At 44.7% G+C, this 25,975-nt stretch overlaps 2 protein-coding genes across 3 annotated transcripts in view; one reads left to right on the top strand and one right to left on the bottom strand.

The window, feature by feature from the left end:
- Positions 1 to 14,799, bottom strand: part of LOC129830747 (SH3 domain-binding protein 5-like) — a 46,140-nt gene extending 31,341 nt beyond the window's left edge. The window contains exons 1-2 of the mRNA XM_055893437.1: positions 14,336 to 14,799; positions 5,760 to 5,822 (exon numbers count right to left, since the gene is read on the bottom strand). Of these exons, the coding sequence (XP_055749412.1) occupies positions 5,760 to 5,822; positions 14,336 to 14,416 (144 nt within the window). The 5' untranslated portion in view covers positions 14,417 to 14,799. The remainder of the gene's footprint in view (positions 1 to 5,759; positions 5,823 to 14,335) is intronic.
- A 6,526-nt stretch (positions 14,800 to 21,325) lies between these two features.
- LOC129830751 (maturin-like) lies at positions 21,326 to 25,356 on the top strand. 2 transcript variants are annotated; one of them, XM_055893442.1, is made up of 3 exons: positions 21,326 to 21,884; positions 24,189 to 24,311; positions 24,826 to 25,356. In XM_055893442.1, exons 1-3 carry the CDS (start codon positions 21,714 to 21,716, stop codon positions 24,931 to 24,933), a joined length of 402 nt encoding a protein of 133 aa, XP_055749417.1. In that variant the 5' UTR covers positions 21,326 to 21,713; the 3' UTR covers positions 24,934 to 25,356. The 2 variants fall into 2 exon arrangements, with proteins under 2 accessions (XP_055749417.1, XP_055749418.1); XM_055893443.1 differs by having other exon boundaries at positions 21,327 to 21,884; positions 24,189 to 24,315; positions 24,826 to 24,916.
- Positions 25,357 to 25,975: the final 619 nt, after the last annotated feature.

Raw genomic sequence — 25,975 nt, 5'->3', positions numbered from 1 at the left:
AGAGAGTAGCTCTAGGGTTTAATGGTCAGACAGAGAGACAGAGAGAGAGAGAGAGAGAGAGTAGCTCTAGGGTTTAATGGTCAGACAGCAAGACAGAGAGAGAGAGAGTAGCTCTAGGGTTTAATGGTCAGACAGCAAGACAGAGAGAGAGAGTAGCTCTAGGGTTTAATGGTCAGACAGCAAGACAGAGACAGAGAGAGAAAGAGTAGCTCTAGGGTTTAATGGTCAGACAGCAAGACAGAGAGAGAGAGAGTAGCTCTAGGGTTTAATGGTCAGACAGCAAGACAGACAGAGAGAGTAGCTCTAGGGTTTAATGGTCAGACAGAGAGACAGACAGAGAGAGTAGCTCTAGGGTTTAATGGTCAGACAGAGAGACAGAGAGAGAGAGTAGCTCTAGGGTTTAATGGTCAGACAGCAAGACAGAGAGAGAGAGTAGCTCTAGGGTTTAATGGTCAGACAGAGACAGAGAGAGAGAGAGAGTAGCTCTAGGGCACATATGTCAGAGTCAAGGCCCGCGGGCCACAACCGGCCCGCGAGAAGGTTTTTTACGGCCCCTGGGATGATCTTGATTTATTATTAGAACCGGCCCGCAGACCGCAGCAAGCCGGCAGCCCGCAGATCTTTTTTTATATAATATTACGAGTCATCTGAATGCAATGAACTTGCAGCTGCAGGGTCGGGATCATGTCATCTCTGATATGTACAGTACAGTGAAGGCATTTAAAACCAAACTGACTCTGTGGGAGACGCAGATGCGGAAAGAAAATTTGAGCCACTTTCCCAGCTGCCAGACCATGAAAGAGAAGCTCTCTACCAGTGCGTTCCCGAGCGCACAGTTGGCTGATAAAATAGGTATGCTTGCCGCTGACTTTCGACGCCGATTTGCTGACTTTGAAGCACAAAAAAGCAGGTTGGAACTGCTCGGTAACCCATTTGCTGTTGACGTGGAAAGCTCACCACCAAACCTCCAAATGGAGTTGATTGACCTCCAATGCAATGATGCACTGAGGGCAAAATATGCGGCAGTGGGTGCTGCGGAGTTCGCCCGTTTCCTCCCCGACACAATGCCCCAGCTGCGCATCCAGGCTGCTCAAACGTTGTCTATGTTTGGCAGCACATACCTGTGTGAACAACTGTTTTCTTTGATGAACCTGAACAAAACATCACACAGAAGTCGACTTACTGCTGAACACCTCCACTCAATTCTGAGGATTTCCTCAGCTCAGAGCCTTACCCCGAACATTGATGAACTTGTGGAAAAGATGGGACACCACCAAGTATCACCCTCAACCTCAAACAAGTGAACATTACTGTGCAATCACATATTTAGAGTTTTTACTCAGTTCAAGTTTAAAAGTTAAAGTTTAATATTTGTTTTCACTGCATGTTACTTCTCCTTAAACAAAGTGTTGTTTTTGATTAATAGATTTTTGCACTTTATTTTATTGTATTTCAATCCAATTATATTTTAAAAATATTTCAGTTGAGTGGATGATAGAAAATTGCTATTATTGTTTTTTTCTTTGAAGTAAATTTAGCCCACTTTTGCTAAAATAGAAAATATAGGCTACTGATGGTGCCTTGAATACCGGTTTCTTTCATTTAATGTTCATGTTATGGGGATTTTTATATAAAGGAAATTTGTCTTTTGTGTCTGTTGAAAATTAAAGATTACTGACAGAGCCATAAGAAAATATTGCTTTATTTATCTGATCATATTGGAATATATTTGTTAGGTTTTCAGTAGGTTCAATTAGGTTCACTAGACTATATGCGTCATTTAAAAAAATTTCAATGAACATTCGAACAGTCCGGCCCTCGGCTTGTAGCTAAATTTTTTATTTGGCCCTCCGTCCATTTGACTTTGACACCCCTGCTCTAGGGTTTAATGGTCAGACAGAGACAGAGAGAGAGAGAGAGTAGCTCTAGGGTTTAATGGTCAGACAGAGACAGAGAGAGAGAGAGTAGCTCTAAGGTTTAATGGTCAGACAGCAAGACAGAGAGAGAGAGTAGCTCTAGGGTTTAATGGTCAGACAGCAAGACAGAGAGAGAGAGTAGCTCTAGGGTTTAATGGTCAGACAGCAAGACAGAGACAGAGAGAGAGAGAGTAGCTCTAGGGTTTAATGGTCAGACAGCAAGACAGAGAGAGAGAGAGTAGCTCTAGGGTTTAATGGTCAGACGGAGAGACAGACAGAGAGAGTAGCTCTAGGGTTTAATGGTCAGACAGAGAGACAGAGAGAGAGAGTATCTCTAGGGTTTAATGGTCAGACAGAGACAGAGACAGAGAGAGAGAGAGAGTAGCTCTAGGGTTTAATGGTCAGACAGAGAGACAGAGAGAGAGAGAGTAGCTCTAGGGTTTAATGGTCAGACAGCAAGACAGAGAGAGAGAGTAGCTCTAGGGTTTAATGGTCAGACAGAGAGACAGACAGAGAGAGTAGCTCTAGGGTTTAATGGTCAGACAGAGAGAAAGAGAGAGAGAGTATCTCTAGGGTTTAATGGTCAGACAGAGACAGAGACAGAGAGAGAGAGAGTAGCTCTAGGGTTTAATGGTCAGACAGCAAGACAGAGAGAGAGAGTAGCTCTAGGGTTTAATGGTCAGACACAGAGACAGACAGAGAGAGAAGCTCTAGGGTTTAATGGTCAGACAGAGAGACAGAGAGAGAGAGTAGCTCTAGGGTTTAATGGTCAGACAGAGACAGAGAGAGAGAGTAGCTCTAGGGTTTAATGGTCAGACAGAGACAGAGACAGAGAGAGAGAGAGAGTAGCTCTAAGGTTTAATGGTCAGACAGCAAGACAGAGAGAGAGAGTAGCTCTAGGGTTTAATGGTCAGACAGAGAGACAGAGAGAGAGAGTAGCTCTAGGGTTTAATGGTCAGACAGAGAGACAGAGAGAGAGAGAGTAGCTCTAGGGTTTAATGGTCAGACAGCAAGACAGAGAGAGAGAGAGTAGCTCTAGGGTTTAATGGTCAGACGGAGAGACAGAGAGAGAGAGAGAGTAGCTCTAGGGTTTAATGGTCAGACAGCAAGACAGAGACAGAGAGAGAGAGAGTAGCTCTAGGGTTTAATGGTCAGACAGCAAGACAGAGACAGAGAGAGAGAGTAGCTCTAGGGTTTAATGGTCAGACAGCAAGACAGAGAGAGAGAGTAGCTCTAGGGTTTAATGGTCAGACAGAGAGACAGAGAGAGAGAGTAGCTCTAGGGTTTAATGGTCAGACAGCAAGGCAGAGAGAGAGAGAGTAGCTCTAGGGTTTAATGGTCAGACAGAGAGAGAGAGAGTAGCTCTAGGGTTTAATGGTCAGACAGAGAGACAGAGAGAGAGAGTAGCTCTAGGGTTTAATGGTCAGACAGCAAGACAGAGAGAGAGAGAGTAGCTCTAGGGTTTAATGGTCAGACAGAGAGAGAGAGAGTAGCTCTAGGGTTTAATGGTCAGACAGCAAGACAGAGAGAGAGAGAGTAGCTCTAGGGTTTAATGGTCAGACAGAGAGACCGACAGAGAGAGTAGCTCTAGGGTTTAATGGTCAGACAGAGAGACAGAGAGAGAGAGTAGCTCTAGGGTTTAATGGTCAGACAGCAAGACAGAGAGAGAGAGTAGCTCTAGGGTTTAATGGTCAGACAGAGACAGAGACAGAGAGAGAGAGAGAGTAGCTCTAGGGTTTAATTATCAGACAGAGACAGAAAGAGAGAGAGAGTAGCTCTAGGGTTTAATGGTCAGACAGAGACAGAGAGAGAGAGAGAGTAGCTCTAGGGTTTAATGGTCAGACAGCAAGACAGAGAGAGAGAGTAGCTCTAGGGTTTAATGGTCAGACAGAGAGACAGAGAGAGAGAGTAGCTCTAGGGTTTAATGGTCAGACAGCAAGACAGACAGAGAGAGTAGCTCTAGGGTTTAATGGTCAGACAGAGAGACAGAGAGAGAGAGTAGCTCTAGGGTTTAATGGTCAGACAGCAAGACAGACAGAGAGAGTAGCTCTAGGGTTTAATGGTCAGACAGAGAGACAGAGAGAGAGAGTAGCTCTAGGGTTTAATGGTCAGACAGCAAGACAGACAGAGAGAGTAGCTCTAGGGTTTAATGGTCAGACAGAGAGACAGAGAGAGAGAGAGTAGCTCTAGGGTTTAATGGTCAGACAGAGAGACAGAGAGAGAGAGAGTAGCTCTAGGGTTTAATGGCCAGACGGAGAGACAGAGAGAGAGAGGCCACACAGGCCCGTCTACACTACAGGGGGATCTAGGGGGGCTCAGAGAATCACCTTTTGTTTATAACGTAAACAACTTGACATACTTCGCATACCTCCCTTTCAGCCATTCTCTTTCTCTGAATTAGCTTCCTGGAAATATACAACAACATAATATATGTGTATAATACAGGTATTACATGTGTATTTGTATAATACAGGTATTACATGTGTATGTGTATAATACAGGTATTACATAATATATGTGTATAGTACAGGTATTACATAATATATGTTTATAATACAGGTATTACATAATATATGTGTATAATACAGGTATTACACGTGTATGTGTATAATAGAGGTATTACATAATATATGTGTATAGTACAGGTATTACATAATATATGTGTATAATACAGGTATTACATAATATATGTGTATAATACAGGTATTACACGTGTATGTGTATAATAGAGGTATTACATAATATATGTGTATAGTACAGGTATTACATAATATATGTGTATAATACAAGTATTACATGTGTATGTGTATAACAAGATTTTCTTCCTGAAATACAACGAATATGCTGACGTTTCCCCCAAGTACTCAACCTTTTCAGTAAACTGTCTCTCTTATTCTCCCTCTCTCCCACTCCCCCACTCTCCCTCTCCCCTTCCCTTTCTCCCTCACCCCTTCCCTCTCTCCCTCTCCCCTTCCCTCTCTCCCTCTCTCCCACTCTCCCCTTCCCTCTCTCCCTCTCTCCCACTCTCCCTCTCCCCTTCCCTCTCCCTCTCCCCTTCCCTCTCTCCCTCTCTCCCCCTTCCCTCTCTCCCTCTTCCCTCTCTCCCTCTTCCCGCTCCCCCTCTCCCCCCTCCCTCTCTCCCTCTTCCCTCTCTCCCTCTCTCCCCCTTCCCTCTCTCCCCCTCCCTCTCTCCCCCTTCCCTCTCTCCCTCTCTCCCCCCTCCTCTCAGGAGTTTAAAGTTTAAAGGAAAATAGCGTATTTCAAATCAAATCAAATTTTATTTGTCACATGCACAAGCCCTTAACCAACAATGCAGTTTTAAGGAAAAATAGTAACAAAGTAAAAAATAAGAAATAAAACAAATAATTAAAGAGCAGCAGTAAATAACAATAGCGAGGCTATAAACAGGGGGTACCGGTACAGAGTCAATGTGCGGGGCACCGGTTAGTCGAGATAATTGAGGTAATATGTACATGTAGGTGGAGTTAAAGTGACTACGCACAGATAATAAACAGTGAGTAGCAGCAGCGTAAAAAGGGGGGGGTGCAATGAAAATAGTCTGGGTAGCCATTTGATTAGCTGTTCAGTAGTCTTATGGCTTGGGGGTAGAAGCTGTTGAGAAGCCTTTTGGACCTAGACTTGGCTATTCTAGACTATTTCCAATGAAACCCAGAAGAGGAGACGGTTTAGGGGGAAATGAAGACGTCAGACTTGGGATAGGCTGCTATTTGATTTGATTTGATTGAAAGTCTTTGGGCCAGTAACTGAAAGGTCGCTGGTTGGAATACCCGAGCCAAGAAAAGTGACAAGTCTGTCCTTGAGCACAAACACACACAGGCCTACCTCCAGCTCTGTCTCCCAGCGGTTGATGTCCTCTGTAGACTGGTTCAACCTGTCCAACTCCCCCTGTTTACACACAACACACAGGAGACAGGGAGGAGGGAAGAAGGAAAGGAGGAAAGGAGGAAAGGATAGGAGAAACAAAAATGAAGAGGAAGGAAAAGAGAGGATAGAGAGCAAAAATAAAGTGTAGTATAATTACATGAAATGTGTTTATAAAAGGCCAAAATGCTCCTGTGCAAAGAAAGGACAAGCAATGTATCTGATCTAGCCTATTGCCTAGGCCTACTCTACGCCACTATGCACTGCACTGAACATTCCATTTTGTGAATAGTGATAGTCATAATTTAAGACAATAATATAACAATCTCAATCTAACCATTACGAATAGTAGGCTATCTTACACACAGTACCAGTCAAAAGTTTGGACATACCTACTCATTCAAGGGTTTTTCTTTATTTTTTTTACTATTTTCTACCTTGTAGAAAAATACTGAAGACATCTAAACTATGAAATAACACATATGGAAATCATGTAATAACCCCCCAAAAAGTGTTTAACAAATCAAAATATATTTTATATGTGTGATACTTCAAAGTAGCCACCCTGTGCCTTGATCACAGCCTTGCACACTCTTGGCATTCTCTCAACCAGCTTCATGAGGTAGTCACCTGGAATGCATTTCAATTAACAGGTGTGCCTTGTTAAAAGTGAATTTGTGGAATTCCTTTTGTCAATGTGTTTGAACCAATAAGTTGTGTTGTGACAAGGTAGGGGGGTATACAGAAGATAGCCCTATTTGGTAAAAGACCAAGCCCATATTATGGCAAGAACAGCTCAAATAAGCAAAGAGAAACAACAGCCCATCATGACTTTAAGACATGAAGGTCAGTCAATTTGGAAAATTTCAAGACATTTTCAAGCCAGTTTCTTCAAGTACAGTCGCAAAAACCATCAAGCGCTATGATGAAACTGTCTCTCATGAGGATCGCCACAGGAAAGGAAGACCCAGAGTTACCTCTGCTGCAGAGGATAAGTTCATTAGAGTTAACTGCACCTCAGATTGCAGCCCAAATAAATGCTTCACAGAGTTCAAGTAACAGACACATCTCAACATCAACTGTTCAGAGGAGACTGGGTAAATCAGGCCTTCATGGTTGAATTGCTGAAAAGAAACCACTACTAAAGGACACCAATAATAAGAAGAGACTTGCTCGGGCCAAAAAACACGAGCAATGGACATTAGACCAGTGGAAATGTGTCCTTTGTCCAAATTTGAGATTTTTGGTTCCAACCGCCGTGTCTTGGTGAGACACAGAGTAGCTGAACGGATGATCTCCGCATGTGTGGTTCCCACTGTGAAGCATGGAGGAGGAGGTGTGATGGTGTGGGGGTGCTTTGCTGGTGACACTGTCAGTGATTTATTTAGAATTCAATGCACACTTAACCAGCATGGCTACTGCAGCGATACACCATCCCATCTGGTTTGTGCTTAGTGGGACAATCATTTGTTTCAACAGGACAATGACCCAAAACACACCTCCAGGCAGTGTATGGGCTATTTGACCAAGAAGAAGTGTGATGGAGTGCTGCATCAGATGACCTGGCCTCCACAATCACCCAAACTCAACCCAATTGAGATGGTTTGGGGATGAGTTGGACCGCAGAGTGAAGGAAAAGCAGCCAACCAGTACCCAGTATATGTAGGAACCAGAGCCGGGTGGCCCTATACGCTCACTACCCAAGTTGCGTAGGACCCCGCAAATTACACAAGGGCCCCGCGCCTCCCACTTGTGTCAAAGTGGGTGTCAATGTGTACAACTTGGATGAGAGGATGAAGCAGAACCATCCTTCTGGTCACGAAAAGAGAAGGAAAAAAACATCATGAGAGTGAATCCCAGGAACAGCTATCAGGTAAACTTGTCTTCTCTCCTCTCCAAGCAAATAACAGTAACGTTAAGTTGATGCGCTAGCTTGCAGTGCATCTCTCTCTAGTCTGTCTGTCTTGTTAACCTAGCTTGCAGTGCATCTCTCTCTAGTCTGTCTGTCTTGTTAACCTAGCTTGCAGTGCATCTCTCTCTAGTCTGTCTGTCTTGTTAACCTAGCTGGGCAGTGCATCTCTCTCTAGTCTGTCTGTCTTGCTAACCTAGCTTGCAGTGCATCTCTCTAGTCTGTCTGTCTTGCTAACCTAGCTTGCAGTGCATCTCTCTCTAGTCTGTCTGTCTTGCTAACCTAGCTGGGCAGTGCATCTCTCTCTAGTCTGCCTGTCTTGTTAACCTAGCTGTGCAGTACATCTCTCTCTAGTCTGTCTGTGTCTTGTTAACCTAGCTGGGCAGTGCATCTCTTGGTCAGTCTGTGTCTTGCTTGCTTGCCAGCCACTTCCAGGGCTGTGTTCTGTGACTTTGTGCCTGTCAAAAGTGAGAGTGAAATAGAATTATTTATTACGTTTGATAAACGGCAACGGGCAACGGTGTTTATAAACTACAGCTCGGAAAAGATAACCGCGTCGCGCGTGAACATACGTTCATATGCGCGTGCACGAAATGAAACTCGCGCTTTCCAGCCGCAACCTCTGTGGGGACCAGTCCAGACCATATATGGGCGTGATGACACTCCTCATAGGCACACATCATTTTAATGCAAGATGGAAAGCTTTGGATTGACATTGACTATTGATGTATATATTGAATTTAAAATGTTGATTAGCTGGGCATGCTGGGTAATATGGATACACATCTCTCAGTAAATAATAACCATCAAGTATTCAGCCAAGCCATAGCATATATAATATTTTATATTTGAAAATGTATAAAAGGAAATCTGGGGGAGCCAGTTTGAATGGGCCTGATGCAGCTGATTAAATTAATAGTGTTATCTATAATTTACAGGTGCTATGCTTAAGTTTGTCAGTAGAGGAGATGCTGGATCATCAGCCAGTACTAACACAGACCCAGTACAGCCAGCCTCAGCCAGAACTAACACAGACCCAATACATCCAGCCTCAGCAGTACTAACACAGACCCAGTACAGCCAGCCTCAGCCAGAACTAACACAGACCCAGTACAGCCAGCTTCAGCAAATACTAACACAGACCCAGTACAGCCGTCTTCAGCAAGTACACAGACCCATGTGAAGTACAGGCAGCCCCAGCCAGTACTAACACAGACCCAGTACAGGCAGCCCCAGCCAGTACTAACACAGACCCAGGTGAAGTACAGGCAGCCTCAGCCAGTACTAACCCAGACCCAGGTGAAGTACAGGCAGCCTCAGCCAGTACTAACACAGACCCAGGTGAAGTACAGGCAGCCTCAGCCAGTACTAACCCAGACCCAGGTGAAGTACAGGCAGCCTCAGCCAGTACTAACACAGACCCAGGTGAAGTACAGGCAGCCTCAGCCAGTACTAACCCAGACCCAGGTGAAGTACAGGCAGCCTCAGCCAGTACTAACCCAGACCCAGGTGAAGTACAGGCAGCCTCAGCCAGTACTAACACAGACCCAGGTGAAGTACAGGCAGCCTCAGCCAGTACTAACACAGACCCAGGTGAAGTACAGGCAGCCTCAGCCAGTACTAACACAACCAGAGGTGTACAACCAGCATCAGATACCAGCAGCTCAGACCCTTAAGAACAGCTGCTGCTCCACCAAATGCCCCAGCAGATTGACCCCCAGTCTTAACAGAGTTTATGAGGACTGAGTTAGGGGTCCATTCAAACCAGGACTGGATTTTTCTTACCCTAAAGACAAGTCTAGAAGAGGTTTCCATTCAGGCTTATTACAGAGACAGCTGTCAAATGGGGAACAGATTACCAGGAGCTGGCTTTCATACTCAATCTAAAACAACGTTGTGTATTGTTTCTGCTGTAAGCTCTTTTCTACAAAAGACTACAAAATAATAAAGGAAGGCGTGAATGACTGGTCAAATATCACCGCCATTTTGAAACTCCATGGGGGTTAACTGCATTGTTGGTTAAGGGCTTGTAAGTAAGCATTTCACTGTCAGGTCTACTACACCTGTTGTATTCAGCATTTCACTGTCAGGTCTACTACACCTGTTGTATTCAGCATTTCACTGTCAGGTCTACAACAGTCTACTACACCTGTTGTATTCAGCATTTCACTGTAAGGTCTACTACACCTGTTGTATTCAGCATTTCACTGTGAGGTCTACTACACCTGTTGTATTCAGCATTTCACTGTGAGGTCTACTACACCTGTTGTATTCAGCATTTCACTGTAAGGTCTACTACACCTGTTGTATTCAGCATTTCACTGTAAGGTCTACTACACCTGTTGTATTCAGCATTTCACTGTAAGGTCTACTACACCTGTTGTATTCAGCATTTCACTGTAAGGTCTACTACACCTGTTGTATTCAGCATTTCACTGTAAGGTCTACTACACCTGTTGTATTCAGTATTTCACTGTCAGGTCTACTACACCTCTTGTATTCAGCATTTCACTGTGAGGTCTACTACACCTGTTGTATTCAGCATTTCACTGTAAGGTCTACTACACCTGTTGTATTCGGCGCATGTGAGTAATAACATTTGATTTGATTTGATACACATGACAATTTTGTAGGCTGAAAGAAAGAGATGGCGGGATGTCCTTGTACACGTTTAATAAGTAGCACCCAGTCTCTGGCTCACAGAAACCTAGCATTCAGGGGTTCATCAGAAAAACTCTTCCAACCAGATAATGGAAACTTCCTAAAACAGGTTGAATTACTGGCAAAATGTAACTCCGTTGTGGAAAATCATCTCAGCAAAATGAAAGATGGAGAGACACATGCTCATTACCTTGGGAAGCGCGAACAGAATGAGCTGATACAGATTCTGAGTGACAAGATTCTGAAACCAATAGTGACTCAAGTAAGAGACTCAAAGTACTTCTCCATTATCTTGGACTGTACACCTGACATTAGTCACCAGGAACAAATATCCATTATTGTAACGCCCAGACCATAGAGAGCTTTAATACTCTATGTTGGTTCTTTCGGGGTGTGATTAAGGGTGGGTTATCTAGGTGAATTATATTTCTATATTGGCCTAGTATGGTTCCCAATCAGAGGCAGCTGTTTATCGTTGTCTCTGATTGGGGATCATATTTAGGTAGCCATTTTCCCATTGTGCTTTGTGGGATCTTGTCTATGTTTAGTTGCCTGTGAGCATTATTCTAGCTTCACGTTTCGTTTGTTCATTTTGTTCTTTGAAGTTTTCTATTCCATAATAAAGGATGGAAACATACCACGCTGCATCTTGGTCTACTCCTTATGACGAACGTGACAATTATTCTGAGACGCGTGGCTTTAAAAGGAAAGCCAGAGATCAAGGATCACTTCCTCGGCTTTGTGAATGTTGAGGTTTACAACAGGCTTGAATCTGTCCACTGTCATCTTAGAGAAGCTGAACGAGCTGAAGATTCCATTTGAAGATTGCAGAGGGCAAGCTTATGATCATGGGGTCAACATGAAGGGAAAGCACCAAGAAGTAAAGCCAGACTGCTCCAAAAACATCCCAGAGCCGTGTTGGTCCCATGTGGAGCACATACTCTAAACCTTGTCATTGCAGATGCTGCCAAATCTTCAAAAGATGCAGTTGGGTTTTTTGGGCATGTGAAAAAGCTCTTCACCTTCTTTTCAGCTGGCACACAAAGATGGGAGTGTTTTGAAGAAACACCTGAACATAACCGTGAAGTCATGGAGTGACACAAGATGGGAGAGTAGGCTCCAAAGTGTTCATGCAATCAGGTATCAGGCTTCTGAGGTTCGGGAGGCGTTATTGGAAGCCAGACAGATGATCAACGATCCTGTGGCCAAAGTGGAGGCACAAGCACTTGCAGAGGAAGCTGGGTCCTACCGCTTCTTGATTTGCTGTGTCGTATGGGGTGTGATACTGACAATGACAAACAATGTGAACAAGCTCCTCCAATCCGCCTCAATGAGGTTGGATATCGCACTGAATTTAATCTCAAATGCAAAGGCCTCCCTCACTACATACCGGGGAAACTGGATTCTCTGAGGCCCAGACAACAGCCAAAAGCATTTGTGAAGAAATGAATGTGAACGCTGTTCTGAAAGAGAAGAAACTGAGGCATTTCAGCTATGAGGCTCCTGATGAACCACTGACTGATGCACTGAAAAACCTCGGTCAACTACTTCAACGTTGTGGTCGACTCTGCTGTGACATCCATGGATGAGAGATTTGAAACACTCAAACCAGGTCAAAACCAAATATGGAGCACTGCCTCTCAGATGTCCAGCAGATCTTTAAAGGCTCACTGCATGGAAGTTGAAAACACTCTTAACCTTCAGAGATGACTGTGACATCAGTGGAATGGATCGGGAACACGACATTCAGAGATGACTGTGACCTCAGTGGAATGGATCGGGAACACGACATTCAGAGATGACTGTGACCTCAGTGGAATGGATCGGGAACACGACATTCAGAGATGACTGTGACATCCGTGGAATGGATCGGGAACACGACATTCAGAGATGACTGTGACCTCAGTGGAATGGATCGGGAACACGACATTCAGAGATGACTGTGACCTCAGTGGAATGGATCGGGAACACGACATTCAGAGATGACTGTGACATCAGTGGAATGGATCGGGAACACGACATTCAGAGATGACTGTGACCTCAGTGGAATGGATCTGGAACACGACATTCAGAGATGACTGTGACCTCAGTGGAATGGATCGGGAACACGACATTCAGAGATGACTGTGACATCAGTGGAATGGATCGGGAACACGACATTCAGAGATGACTGTGACCTCAGTGGAATGGATCTGGCACACGACATTCAGAGATGACTGTGACATCAGTGGAATGGATCGGGAACACGACATTCAGAGATGACTGTGACCTCAGTGGAATGGATCTGGCACACGACATTCAGAGATGACTGTGACATCAGTGGAATGGATCGGGAACACGACATTCAGAGATGACTGTGACATCAGTGGAATGGATCGGGAACACGACATTCAGAGATGACTGTGACATCAGTGGAATGCATCGGGAACACGAGATTCAACATTTAACTGATCTGCCATCAGACAAGATGACTGCCTTTGAGCAGCTCTCCTTTCTCTGTGAGGAAAAACCTGGAGGAACTCTATCCTTACCTTTTGGATAGCCCTAAGAATTGCAGTCACCCTACCAGTAACAGTAGCATCAGCAGAGAGGAGCTTTTCAAAATGAAAGCTCATCGAAAGCTATCTGAGGTCTTCCATGTCACAGGAACGTTTGAGTGGTCTGGCGATCGTGAGCATAAATCACAACGTGGGGAAACATGTCCTACGATGACATCATTGTGATGATTTTGCCTCAAGAAAGTACAGAAGAGGAATATGTTGATGGTAAGATTTTAATTCAAACATTCAAATGTTTACACACTTAGTAACATTTATGATTGTATGGCAGAAGTGCATTTGTGTAAATGACTGCTTAACTATGTGACATAGTTTCTCAATTTCTTCCAGACAGTCCAGACAGACTGGTGTCTATGCTGATGCTGAAAATGCCCAGGCTGTGGAGGGAACCTAAGTTAATCACACAGCTGTATAGGTTTCATTTGACTATTTTGAGACATATAGCTGCAGCCATAGCCTATAGGCTTATGTTTACATTGTATAGACAAAGCTAATTGTATAATATTGTGAGGACTGGACTAATTACCAGGCAGCAGAGCTAAAGCTCAGTGTTATATTTTATTATTTTCTACATTTTATATTTTCTACAATTTCTTATTTATGTTAATATTCACTTATCTTAAGATTCTATAGAAAATATTCTATTCAATGAATATTGTTTGTTTAAACCTCATTCTGTTCTGTATAGGTCTACTTATTCTTAGACCGACAGATGGAACAAACTGTTTTAAAGGAGGGAGGATTGTAGTGGGAGCACTGGGGTGTCAGGTGTGACTGTGTGGCAATGGCAAATGGTTTACATGGCTCACGGGTCAGGTAGGAGGGCCCCTTAGCAGAATTTTGCTTAGGGCCCCAGGGAGGTCAGGACCGGCTCTGGTAGGTCAGGACCGGCTCTGGTAACTCCTTCAAGATTGTTGGAAAAGCATTCCAGGTGAAGCTGGTTGAGAGAATGCCAAGTGTGTGCAAAGCTGTCATCAACACAAAGGATGGCTACTTTGAAGAATCTAAAATATAAACTATATTTTGATTTGTTTAACACTTTTTTGGTTACTACTTGATTCCATATGTGATATTTCATAGTTGTGATGTCTTCACTATTATTCTACAATGTAGAAAATATCAAAAATAAAGAAAAACCCTTGAATGAGTAGGTGTACAAACCTTTGACTGGTACTGTACTTCTGCAAATGCGAGGATGGTGTATTATAAAGGGGCATTTTTGGGGGGGTGAAAATGAGCTTTACCGAACTTGAAACCCACTCGCAGCATATGTTAAAAGGTGATATGCCAAATCTTTACAAAGTCTAGTCTCTTTTAAGACCACAGAGATCATATATGAAATGAATAGACAGACACCCAAACATATAGAATCCCTATCTAAAATTATAACTGTCGGCTAATCACTGTACCTGGATCCGAGGGTCAACCACTTCGTCGTCGGGAGATTCACACTCTTTCACTGGCTTGATTCCATTTTCTAACTTCTCCATTTTGTGGGAGTTCTCAGAACCAGGGTCCTCCGTAAAACACAAAACAAGACCCCCACGGAGATGAGACTTCAGCTGCTAGTTGAGTTCAGGCGGTCCGTCGCCTCTTTCTTCACAGGGAGAAGATTCGAGTGTATTCCGTTATAATAGAATACATAGCAGGCTCGCAAACACACGAATTTACTGCAGACGTCCGGGATAGACAGAAAACAGCAGAGCCAGGAAAGCGTGTCTGTTTGTAGCTCACCACTGGAATGAATCCCACAGACACAACAGGCGGTTTTGCTGAAAGCGACCTTCCCGGACAGAGACAGCGTGAGTGAGAGTGAGTGAGTTTAATGAGAGGAGAGAGCGCGAAAGAGCTGTGGAATGAGAGGTCGGATATAAAGAGAGTTGGGTTTAGTGCGTCATCTGCTGACAACTAAGATGAATGCAGATGTAGTGCGAGTGTAGAGAGCACGGATTTGTTGTGTTATCATATAGGAGTAATGAACAAAAGACCTCAAGCTAAATATCTAATGTATATACAAGTTGAGGATAAACCAGCTATGTAATAACGTTTATATAAGCAGCTTGTTAGCATTTTGTTACAGAAGAACAACAGAATAGCTGATAGTTGTCGGTCAAGAAAGTGACATTATTTTCTGTATTTACTGATGAAACACCATCTGCAGCCTGCTGAAAAACACTGTGGTGTGATGGATGTCGGTGGTGGACGGACACGGTGTGGGTAACGGGTCACTTTATGTGCGTGTGTCCTATGTAACACCTCATTGGAGTGTTGTCACATTGATTAATGAGGTGTCATACTTGGCTCATGCCAAACATACACACACACTAACACATAGGCAATACACATTTCATGAGGGGTCACAGCGTTCTCTCAAAGATCTCTGAACAGTATGGATGACTGTCATGATCGTCGTAAGAACATTCGGACCAAAGCGCAGCGTGAAATCGGTTCGACATTGTTATTATAAGTGAACCGCACAACAAAACAATAAAGAATAAACCGATAATAAATAAACACTGACAAAGTCTGTAACGTGTCTATCTACCCACCCCTGAATTAAATAAATAAGAAAAAGAAACCTACAATCTCCAATTTTGAAATTCTATAAAATGTTGGTCGATGCACCTGTTCCCGAACGCATTGGGCACAGTAACTCCATGGTTTAATTTAAGTCAAGACTAAGTTAATTCTACTTAAATTAATCAAAAACATTTTTAAATGGGTTCCTGGCAAATTGCTTAACTTCAGATGAATTTGTTCTAGACTAGGGAGTCTCAGACTAAGGTAATGTGAAGACTAACCAGTTCATCTTTGTGAAGCCAAATTAGATGAACTATGTGTATTTCATACTGACCTGAGGATGCTTTAAAAAACCAGGGATGGGACACTAATACAAAAGCATTAATTGGAATTGGAGCAAGTGACCTGAACCAAACAATAGATGTACTACTAAAGTGTGGTACTAATGTGGTACTAATAATGTACTACAGACACGGTTTCCTATTGCATATGAAACGTCATGACGATCCAATTAAATCGCACAATAGTATTTCACACCTCTGATCATCATTTTGATGATGAGGTGAACAACATTCCAAAACGTCTATCCAAGCCAAGGTGCCCATGTGGTTAACTAATATGTTGGAAAGCCTTTCTCAATAGCAATGCCCATGTGGTTTAATAATATTGAAAACCCCTACTGACATTCTCTTGAAGTTTCATCTGGACAAGTCCATGGTAACAGAATGGTGCTTTAAAATGCAATACAAACAAAAAACTATTATTGAGAAGATAAACAAACCACACAAGTCTAAAAGCCATCCTGTGCCTGATTAGTACCACACTTTTCCCCCATCCCTAGCTAACACACCTGATTTAAACTAATTGCATTCAAAACTGAAGATCATGATTAGTTGATTATTGGAGTCAGGTGTGTTAGCTGGGGCTTGGGGCAAAAGTGCGACACCAATCAGGCCCCCGAGGACAGGCCCCGGGCCCCAGGACTACAACCCCACATGGAACACAAGATCCTTATCTCACCTCACATGGAACACTGGATCCTTATCTCACCTCACATGGAACACTGGATCCTTATCTCACCCCACATGGAACACTAGATCCTTATCTCACCCCACATGGAACACTAGATCCTTATCTCACCCCACATGGAACACTAGATCCTTATCTCACCCCACATGGAACACTGGATCCTTATCTCACCCCACATGGAACACTAGATCCTTATCTCACCCCACATGGAACACTAGATCCTTATCTCACCCCACATGGAACACTAGATCCTTATCTCACCCCACATGGAACACTGGATCCTTATCTCACCCCACATGGAACACTGGATCCTTATCTCACCCCACATGGAACACTAGATCCTTATCTCACCCCACATGGAACACTAGATCCTTATCTCACCCCACATGGAACACTAGATCCTTATCTCACCCCACATGGAACACTAGATCCTTATCTCACCCCACATGGAACACTAGATCCTTATCTCACCCCACATGGAACACTAGATCCTTATCTCACCCCACATGGAACACTAGATCCTTATCTCACCCATACAGCAGCTTCAAATGATGTTATCATCAACTCCACAACGTGGTCCTGAGAGCACTGGTATTCAGCTAGCAAGACGTTAACATCCTCATGTCAATCAACCTAAAGTAAAGTTGGACTCATGATGGATGTCAACAGCTCTCCAGTGTAATTGCTTGCTCTTACTCTTACACACTGCGCATGCACAATCCCATAACCGTTTGCACACATTATTTATGGATCTTTTAAAGGTACAGTGCCATCTAGTGGATATAACTGAATACAGCTACGTTCTTTTACCAGCTGGCTACACCTGGACTACAGTTTGTAATGAATCAACTCAAATTAAAAAGTAAACAAAAGGACGCTACAACAACTTCCGGTAAGATACTGCATTTATTGTTACAAATCCCAGTCACTTTGAAATGTTTGTTTTCTTGTTGTAACACAACACAGTGGAGTCTAAATGTATTTGTGTGACAGAAATGTAACACAAACAATATCCTACATAATTATTTAGTGTCTTGACTTTCTAGGGTCCTGTGGAAAAACATAAAAAATAACTTAAAGAAGACAAAGGCTCTTGCTTGTAGGCAGCGTTTCAAGGCTGATGCAGACCCCCAAGCAGACTAGAGACAGATGAGCTGGGAGACTGGTGGAGGACCCCCAGTAAGACTAGAGACAGATGAGCTGGGGGACTGGTGGAGGACCCCCAGTTAGACTAGAGACAGATGAGCTGGGGGACTGGTGGAGGACCCCCAGTAAGACTAGAGACAGATGAGCTGGGGGACTGGTGGAGGACCCCCAGTTAGACTAGAGACAGATGAGCTGGGAGACTGGTGGAGGACCCCCAGTTAGACCAGAGACAGATGAGCTGGGGGACTGGTGGAGGACCCCCAGTAAGACCAGAGACAGATGAGCTGGGGGACTGGTGGAGGACCCCCAGTTAGACTAGAGACAGATGAGCTGGGGGACTGGTGGAGGACCCCCAGTAAGACAGGAGACAGATGAGCTGGGGGACTGGTGGAGGACCCCCAGTAAGACAGGAGACAGATGAGCTGGGGGACTGGTGGTGGACCCCCAGTTAGACCAGACAGATGAGCTGGGGGACTGGTGGAGGACCCCCAGTTAGACCAGACAGATGAGCTGGGGGACTGGTGGAGGACCCCCAGTAAGACAGGAGACAGATGAGCTGGGGGACTGGTGGTGGACCCCCAGTTAGACCAGACAGATGAGCTGGGGGACTGGTGGAGGACCCCCAGTTAGACCAGACAGATGAGCTGGGGGACTGGTGGAGGACCCCCAGTAAGACCAGAGACGGATGTGCTGGGGGACTTTTTGACCGGGATCATTGATAGCCAGCAACCCCTGGAAGGTATCGCCGCCGACGAACATTTGGACAGTTCAGATAGGGGACCGTTCAAATCCTCATTTGGTAGGACACATTCATTCAACATGTCCCATCCCCGGACTGTAGGGAACATGTAATGTTGTCAGTCATCTCTTGCACTCCCATAAAAAAAATGATGTAATAAACTTAACTCTTGAACATATAATGTTCTCTAGTGCAGCAATGTAATCATTTTCTAGAGGTAGATGATTACCATATATTGATTACCATAGCTTGATCACTATACCTTGATTATCATCATCCTCCTCATCTTCAATGTGAGAATCTGGGCAGCCATGCTGTTTGAGGTCATTGTGAAGCCCTGGGCAGCCATGCTGTTTGAGGTCATTGTGAAGCACTGGGCAGCCATGCTGTTTGAGGTCATTGTGAAGCCCTGGGCAGCCATGCTGTTTGAGGTCATTGTGAAGCACTGGGCAGCCATGCTGTTTGAGGTCATTGTGAAGCCCTGGGCAGCCATGCTGTTTGAGGTCATTGTGAAGCCCTGGGCAGCCATGCTGTTTGAGGTCATTGTAAAGCACTGGGCAGCCATGCTGTTTGAGGTCATTGTGAAGCCCTGGGCAGCCATGCTGTTTGAGGTCATTGTGAAGCATTTTACATTTACATTTTAGTCATTTAGCAGACGCTCTTATCCAGATCGACTTACAGTAGAGTGCATACATTTTATTACATTTTTTTTTACATACTGAGACAAGGATATCCCTACCGGCCAAACCCTCCCTAACCCGGACGACGCTATGCCAATTGTGCGTCGCCCCACGGACCTCCCGGTTGCGGCCGGCTGCGACAGAGCCTGGGCGCGAACCCAGAGACTCTGGTGGCGCAGCTAGCACTGCGATGCAATGCCCTAGACCACTGCGCCACCCAGGAGGCCACATGGAAGCACTGGGCAGCCATGCTGTTTGAGGTCATTGTGAAGCCCTGGGAAGCCATGCTGTTTGAGGTCATTGTGAAGCACTGGGCAGCCATGCTGTTTGAGGTCATTGTGAGGCCCTGGGCAGCCATGCTGTTTGAGGTCATTGTGAAGCCCTGGGCAGCCATGCTGTTTGAGGTCATTGTGAAGCCCTGGGCAGCCATGCTGTTTGAGGTCATTGTGAAGCCCTGGGCAGCCATGCTGTTTGAGGTCATTGTGAAGCCCTGGGCAGCCATGCTGTTTGAGGTCATTGTGAAGCCCTGATCATGTGTTCCGCTACACCTCTGGTGCGGATATGAACTTGGTTGTACCGTTGTTGCTTAGCTCCTATTGCATGAAGATAAGGAGGTGAACCAGAAGTTGGTCTGTGCATACCCACTGTCACCATGGATACCCACTGTCACCAAGTATGATTCCACTCTGTTGTCCTCCTTCAAGCTGAGCATACAAAGAGGAATGTTGGAAAATCCTTGAGTCATGAGTTGCGCCTTTCCAACGTGCAACAATGTTGGGAGATCTGCAAAATTGGGAGTGCACACACTTTGTACATTTATTGAGAAGCAGTTGTTATTCCGGTACTCCTCAGCATCTGCTGTAGATGGACACATGATGGGAATATGACATTCATCTATAAAGCCGATGACTCCTGGGAAGTTCCCATATTCATAGAACTCTACCTTGTAGTTGGCCTGGGCAGAAGCATCAGCAAATGGTATGTAATTCTGCATACATTCTGTTCACATACACTACACAAATCTCTTGTTTCACGATGGAAGTTTCCAGATGCCAAAAACCTCAAGGTGATCAGTACTTCTAAGGAAGAAGGGATGGGCCTTCCACCTACGAGAACCAGATGAGAGCCTTGGCTCAAGGTGATCAGTTCTTGTAGGGAAGGAGTCTAGGATTAGGCTTAATCTTTGTCTGTGAAATCTCCCCATAGAGTTCAGTTTTCAGGGTGCCCATATCTATGATATCATCATTTGACGGTGGACCAGTGGTTCATTTCACCAGAGGGGCAATATAGATTGGGTGCTGCTGTCACCTAGCGGTCAGAAACGGTACTAGCTATGTCAGGTCCACACTGTACAGCAGGGATCATCAACTACTAGATTCAGCCTGGCTGATTTTTTGTTGAGCTGATGGTGGCGGGCCGGAACATAATTACAAATAATTTGTAGACTGTAAATTGACGAAAGAATCGCAAACAGATATTGACTAAAACATAATAATTTCAAACCTTGTTTACGTTCGTATACACGTGGGACCAGATATCTTAAATTAAAAATCATTTGGAGCTGATATCCTGGTGTTTTTACAATATTTTATATCCAACAATGAAAATAAAAATATATTTTAAAAAAAATGTTGTTTTTTTTGCTCAGAAAACTTGGGGACCAAATGAAACCAAATTCGGCCGCCAGTTAGCAAACACCGCTGTACAAAATGTATTTATGGTAGCCTACACATATTCTGTGCGCGTTATGGATGGTTTGTGAACTGAAAAGCATCCCTCATTCATTCAGATTGCAAGAGGTTGTGGAAATAAACTTCAGTAGCCTACAAAACATTGGAAAAAGGAGTTAGTTAGCCTTTTATCATTACAATACGTAGCAATAAGTAGCCTAGCATAGGCTACAGCTTTTAGCCTATTTGTTGAGATTACACTTACTTTTGCTTCTACACCGTGCTTCTACACCTGCATTACTAGCTGTTTGGGGTTTTAGGCTGGGTTTCTGTACAGCACTTCGAGATATTAGCTGATGTACGAAGGGCTATATAAAATAAAATTGATTGATTGATTGACTTTTCGGTATTATAACATTTATAGACCGTGCCTATAATATACAATTGGGCATATAGGCATATATAGAATACAATTAATGTATTATTGGGAATACATCTGAAACGACACACTAGGCTATTCCCATGCTCTGTTGAGAAGAAAAGCAAAGAATTTATCGATGACAGCCGGGTGCTGCTTCTCAGCCTGTCGTCATCGCGTTGAATCGTTAACGGACGTATTAACGTTCCAGGCCCTGTGCGTAACGTGTGGAGGCTATGCAGACCCAGAACCTACAGCGTCCCGCTGATCTCATCGGTTAACGGACTAAAGAAAGGATGAGGGTTTGAGAAAACACCTTATCGTTACCGAATACCGTGACGGAAGTGTAATGCAACAGTGAAGATATCTTGTCGCTCGCGACATGCGGATGGCGCGTTAGGTGAAACTGTAAACTAATGTATGTCCGGTCAGCTGTTTTTATTTACAGAGAGACAGCAGCATCACCGGGACGTGTGCACGAGACCACAGACTAGCCTATACTGGCGATCCGGACACCCACAAACGGGCAGGACTAAGGGAGAGGAGGACGCAGAGAGAGAAAATAAAAGAGTGTGAGAGAGAGAGATGGAGTTTAAGCAGCTGGTGGAGGTGGCGGAGAAATGGTGTTCGTCGGTTCCGTTCGATCTGATCTTCGCGGAGGAGGATGATGAGAGAAGACTGGACTTCTACGCAGAACCGGGAATCTCTTTCTATGTCCTTTGTCCCGATAACATGACGGGAGGGATCGAGCATTTCGTAAGTGTGTGTTCGCGCGCGCACGCGTGTGTTGGTTTCGGTGATTTGGGGTTTGCCTCTCGGGTCCCCCGGCGCAGTGTGTCTGTGTGTGCGCAACGGGAATGATGTCACTGCACCTGACTGTAGCACGCCTGGCGTGCATGTTGTTTTGGCCGCATTATATAGGCCGCATGTCCTGCGCATGGACACAAGCCTGCAATAGCAGTGCTGTTGTTGTTTTGTTAGAGAAGCGTCCGCTGCTCTCTAGTCCTCACTCTCCATCAGCCCGTCGGGGTCAGAGGGCGGTGACCACAGTTCTCCTGGCCCAGTGCCAGGCGTAAAAATAGGCAGCAGCCGCGGTACCGGAAGGACTCAGAGCCATGCATCCCTCCTTAAGCAACTGGCAGTAATACTTCATGTTGTATACATTTTCTATGCAAATATGTAATGTAGTAGAGAGTCATTCAGCTCCTCCCCTCTCTGGTCTGTCTACGAATGTTTACTGCACTAGGCCCCATCTACCCCACTTTCTCGCCCTCCCTCTCTCTCGCCCTCTATCTCACTATCACTCTCTTTCTCAGTCTCTCTCTATCTCACTGTCACTCTCTTTCTCTCTCAGTCCTCCCCCTCTTGTTATAGCCCTGTATCTGGACTGACTTCCTGTAACAACCCCTGTATCTGGACAGACTTCCTTTTACAACCCCGGTATCTGGACAGACTTCCTGTTACAACCACTGTATCTGGACAGACTTCCTATTACATCCCCTGTATCTGTACAAACTTCCAGTTACAATCCCGGTATCTGGACAGACTTCCTGTTATATCCTTGTATCTGGACAGACTTCCTGTTATAGCCCAGTATCTGGACAGACTTCCTGTTATAGCCCAGTATCTGGACAGACTTCCTGTTATAGCCCAGTATCTGGACAGACTTCCTGTTATAGCCCAGTATCTGGACAGACTTCCTGTTATAGTCCTGTATTTGGACAGACTTCCTGTTATAGCCCAGTATCTGGACAGACTTCCTGTTATATCCCTGTATCTGGACAGACTTCCTGTTATAGCCTAGTATCTGGACAGACTTCCTGTTATAGTCCTGTATCTGGACAGACTTCCTGTTATAGCCCAGTATCTGGACAGACTTCCTGTTATAGCCCAGTATCTGGACAGACTTCCTGTTATAGCCCAGTATCTGGACAGACTTCCTGTTATATCCCTGTATCTGGACAGACTTCCTGTTATAGCCCTGTATCAGGACAGACTTCCTGCTATAGCCCTGTATCAGGACAGACTTCCTGCTATAGCCCTGTATCAGGACAGACTTCCTGCTATAGCCCTGTATCAGGACAAACAGACAGGTCTGATGTATCCATCTATCGCTGGTTAGCCGTTCCTGGCACAGCTATAGGTGGCCCCCTCCCTGATATTCAATATCCCAACTAACAAACCCATTTCACCCATCTCCCTCCCTCATACACACACACACACAGATGAGATCCTGTTACCATGCCGATCAATATTGCTATCAACAGGGGTTGACACACACAGGGGGGGGGGGGGGGGGGGGGGGGGGGTCCTGGTAAGCTCATCTGTGTGCCAAGGCTTTAGTTCAGGAGGCTAACACAGGTTCAAACCCCGGTCAGTTACACATGTGTGATTCACTTACGTCCACGTGTTTATCTGAAGGTGTTATCTCTCTCTCTGTGTTCTACTGTTCTGAATGTGTTATCTCTCTCTCTGTGTTCTACTGATCTGGTGTTATCTCTCTCTCTGTGTTCTACTGATCTGGTGTTATCTCTCTCTCTGTGTTCTACTGATCTGGTGTTATCTCTCTCTCTGTGTTCTACTGATCTGGTGTTATCTCTCTCTCTGTGTTCTACTGATCTGGTGTTATCTCTCTCTCTGTGTTCTACTGATCTGGTGTTATCTCTCTCTCTGTGTTCTACTGATCTGGTGTTATCTCTCTCTCTGTGTTCTACTGATCTGGTGTTATCTCTCTCTCTGTGTTCTACTGATCTGGTGTTATCTCTCTCTCTGTGTTCTACTGATCTGGTGTTATCTCTCTCTGTGTTTTACTGATCTGAATGTGTTATCTCGCTCTGTCTTCTAATGTTCTGAAGGTGTTATCTCTCTCTGTGTTCTACTTCTACTGGCTGTTCATATCTACCAACATCTACCATATACAGTATAAAATAATAATAACATTTACCATATACAGTTATAATGTGGTAATGTGGCTATATGGGTCAGGTTAATAACCTGTGTGTGTGTGTGTGTGTGTGTGTGTGTGTGCGTGCGTGTGTGTGTTTGTGTGTGTATCTACAGCATGTATGGAGTGAGAGTGAGGACTGCCTGCCATTCCTCCAGGTAGCTCAGGACTACATCACTTCCTGTGGAAAGAAGACACTTCTGGAGGTCCTGGACAAAGTGTTGACTTCCTTCAGACCTGCAAGTACATAGATAACATTATACACAATATTACACTATAATAACAATAATACAACTACATTATTAAAGAATACAACATAACAACTGTTAAATGTCTCCCTCATGTCTTTAATACATTACTAAAGAATACAACATAACAACTGTTAAATGTCTCCCTCATGTCTTTACATACATTAGTAACTAAGTCCACTGGATAAGAACATCTGCTAAATGACTCAAATAGGCTGGCTACCTTTTGGGGGGGGGGGGGGGGACAGGTTGTCTACATTTAGGGGGGGGGACTGGTAGAGGGTCTTCTCTTTCAATTAACATAACCAGATGTGTTAGTGCAGGGCTGGAACTAAAGCCTGAACACCCTGCCGCTAAGCTCTTCAGGACTAGGTTACACTCGTCTTTGACAGGAAGGATACTCATCAATCTTGAAAAGCTGGAGTTAGCTTTAAAGCTCTCTTCCCCCTTTCTCTCGAGTCTCACCTCTACCTCTCTCTTCCTCTCTCGTTTTCTCTCTCTCTAGTTGCTGGGTCTACCAGACATAGATGATGAGACGTTTGAGCAGTACCATGCAGGCGTGGAGGAGGAACCAGAGGCAGACCACCAGCAAATGGGAGTCAGCCAGCAGTGATGCCCACAGATGAGGTGTCCAGTAGGGCTACAATAACTACCCATGCCCCTGGTCTCATCACCTACAACAACACACAGGCCCAACGACCCTGTAGCGACTATACACAGTCATAATGTATACTCACACACACACACAGGACAGCCTGCTTCTCAAAAGATTTGCTCCCCAGATTGTGCACTCCCTGCCTCCCTCACACACACACAGACACACACACAGACACACACACACACACACACACACACACAGACACACACACACACACAGCCGTGCCATAGAACTTGATTATTATGATCAATCACAACAGACAGTAGTTATACATATAGTAGACTACAACATGACTGGAGTTACTATTACTAACCACCTGCAGGCTGGTTCTAGCATGGTAAATACATCACTCCCCAAGCCAGCTCCCCCCCCCCCCCCCCCCCCAGGCCCCCCATCCAGGCCACCAGGACCTACAGAGAACTGTCAGTGTCAACCATGTAACGCCGTACTGTAACACCGTAACACCGTACTGTAACCATCCATTGTACCACACAATGTTAACCAGCACAATGTTGTGTCCTTGTAACAATGTTAGCGGTGAAAGTAGAGGGAGGAATACAACTGTAATCCTATGGTAGAAACTGTTCCTCGTGTACTGCTGTGAGGTCGGCCAAATGCTGCTGTGTGTGTGAGTGTGTGAGTGTGTGAGTGACTGAGTGACTGCGTGACTGAGTGTGAGTGGCACCACCATCAGTGCACTGCTTCCCTTTTACTTTCCCCATGGCCCTGAAGGAGTAGGATGAAGTTGTGATCACAGGGTGAACTGATCCTGGATCTGTGTCCACAGGCAACGTCTGTCTACCTGCAGCCACCTTCTTCCACCACACTGAACTACACATGTAGCTACAGAGCCTTCAGAATGTATTCACACCCCTTGACTTAGTCCACATGTTGTTGTGTTACAGACTGAATTTAAGATGGATTAAATACACCATCCAAAGTGTAATTAATAATTTCACCATGCTCAAAGGGATATTCATTGTCTGTTGTTTTTTTA

This window comes from Salvelinus fontinalis, chromosome 32, assembly GCF_029448725.1.
Source record: "Salvelinus fontinalis isolate EN_2023a chromosome 32, ASM2944872v1, whole genome shotgun sequence".
NCBI lineage: Eukaryota > Metazoa > Chordata > Actinopteri > Salmoniformes > Salmonidae > Salvelinus > Salvelinus fontinalis.
Note: the sequence above shows the minus strand (reverse complement) of the source record. Positions and strands in the feature narration are given on the sequence as shown.

Coding starts and splice junctions, on each gene's coding strand:
- LOC129830751 (XM_055893442.1), top strand. CDS start 21,714: ATGGAGTTTAAGCAGCTGGTGGAGGTGGCGGAGAAATGGTGTTCGTCG. Junction 21,885..24,188: donor CGGGAGGGATCGAGCATTTC/GTAAGTGTGTGT, acceptor GTGTATCTACAG/CATGTATGGAGTGAGAGTGA. Junction 24,312..24,825: donor TGTTGACTTCCTTCAGACCT/GCAAGTACATAG, acceptor CTCTCTCTCTAG/TTGCTGGGTCTACCAGACAT.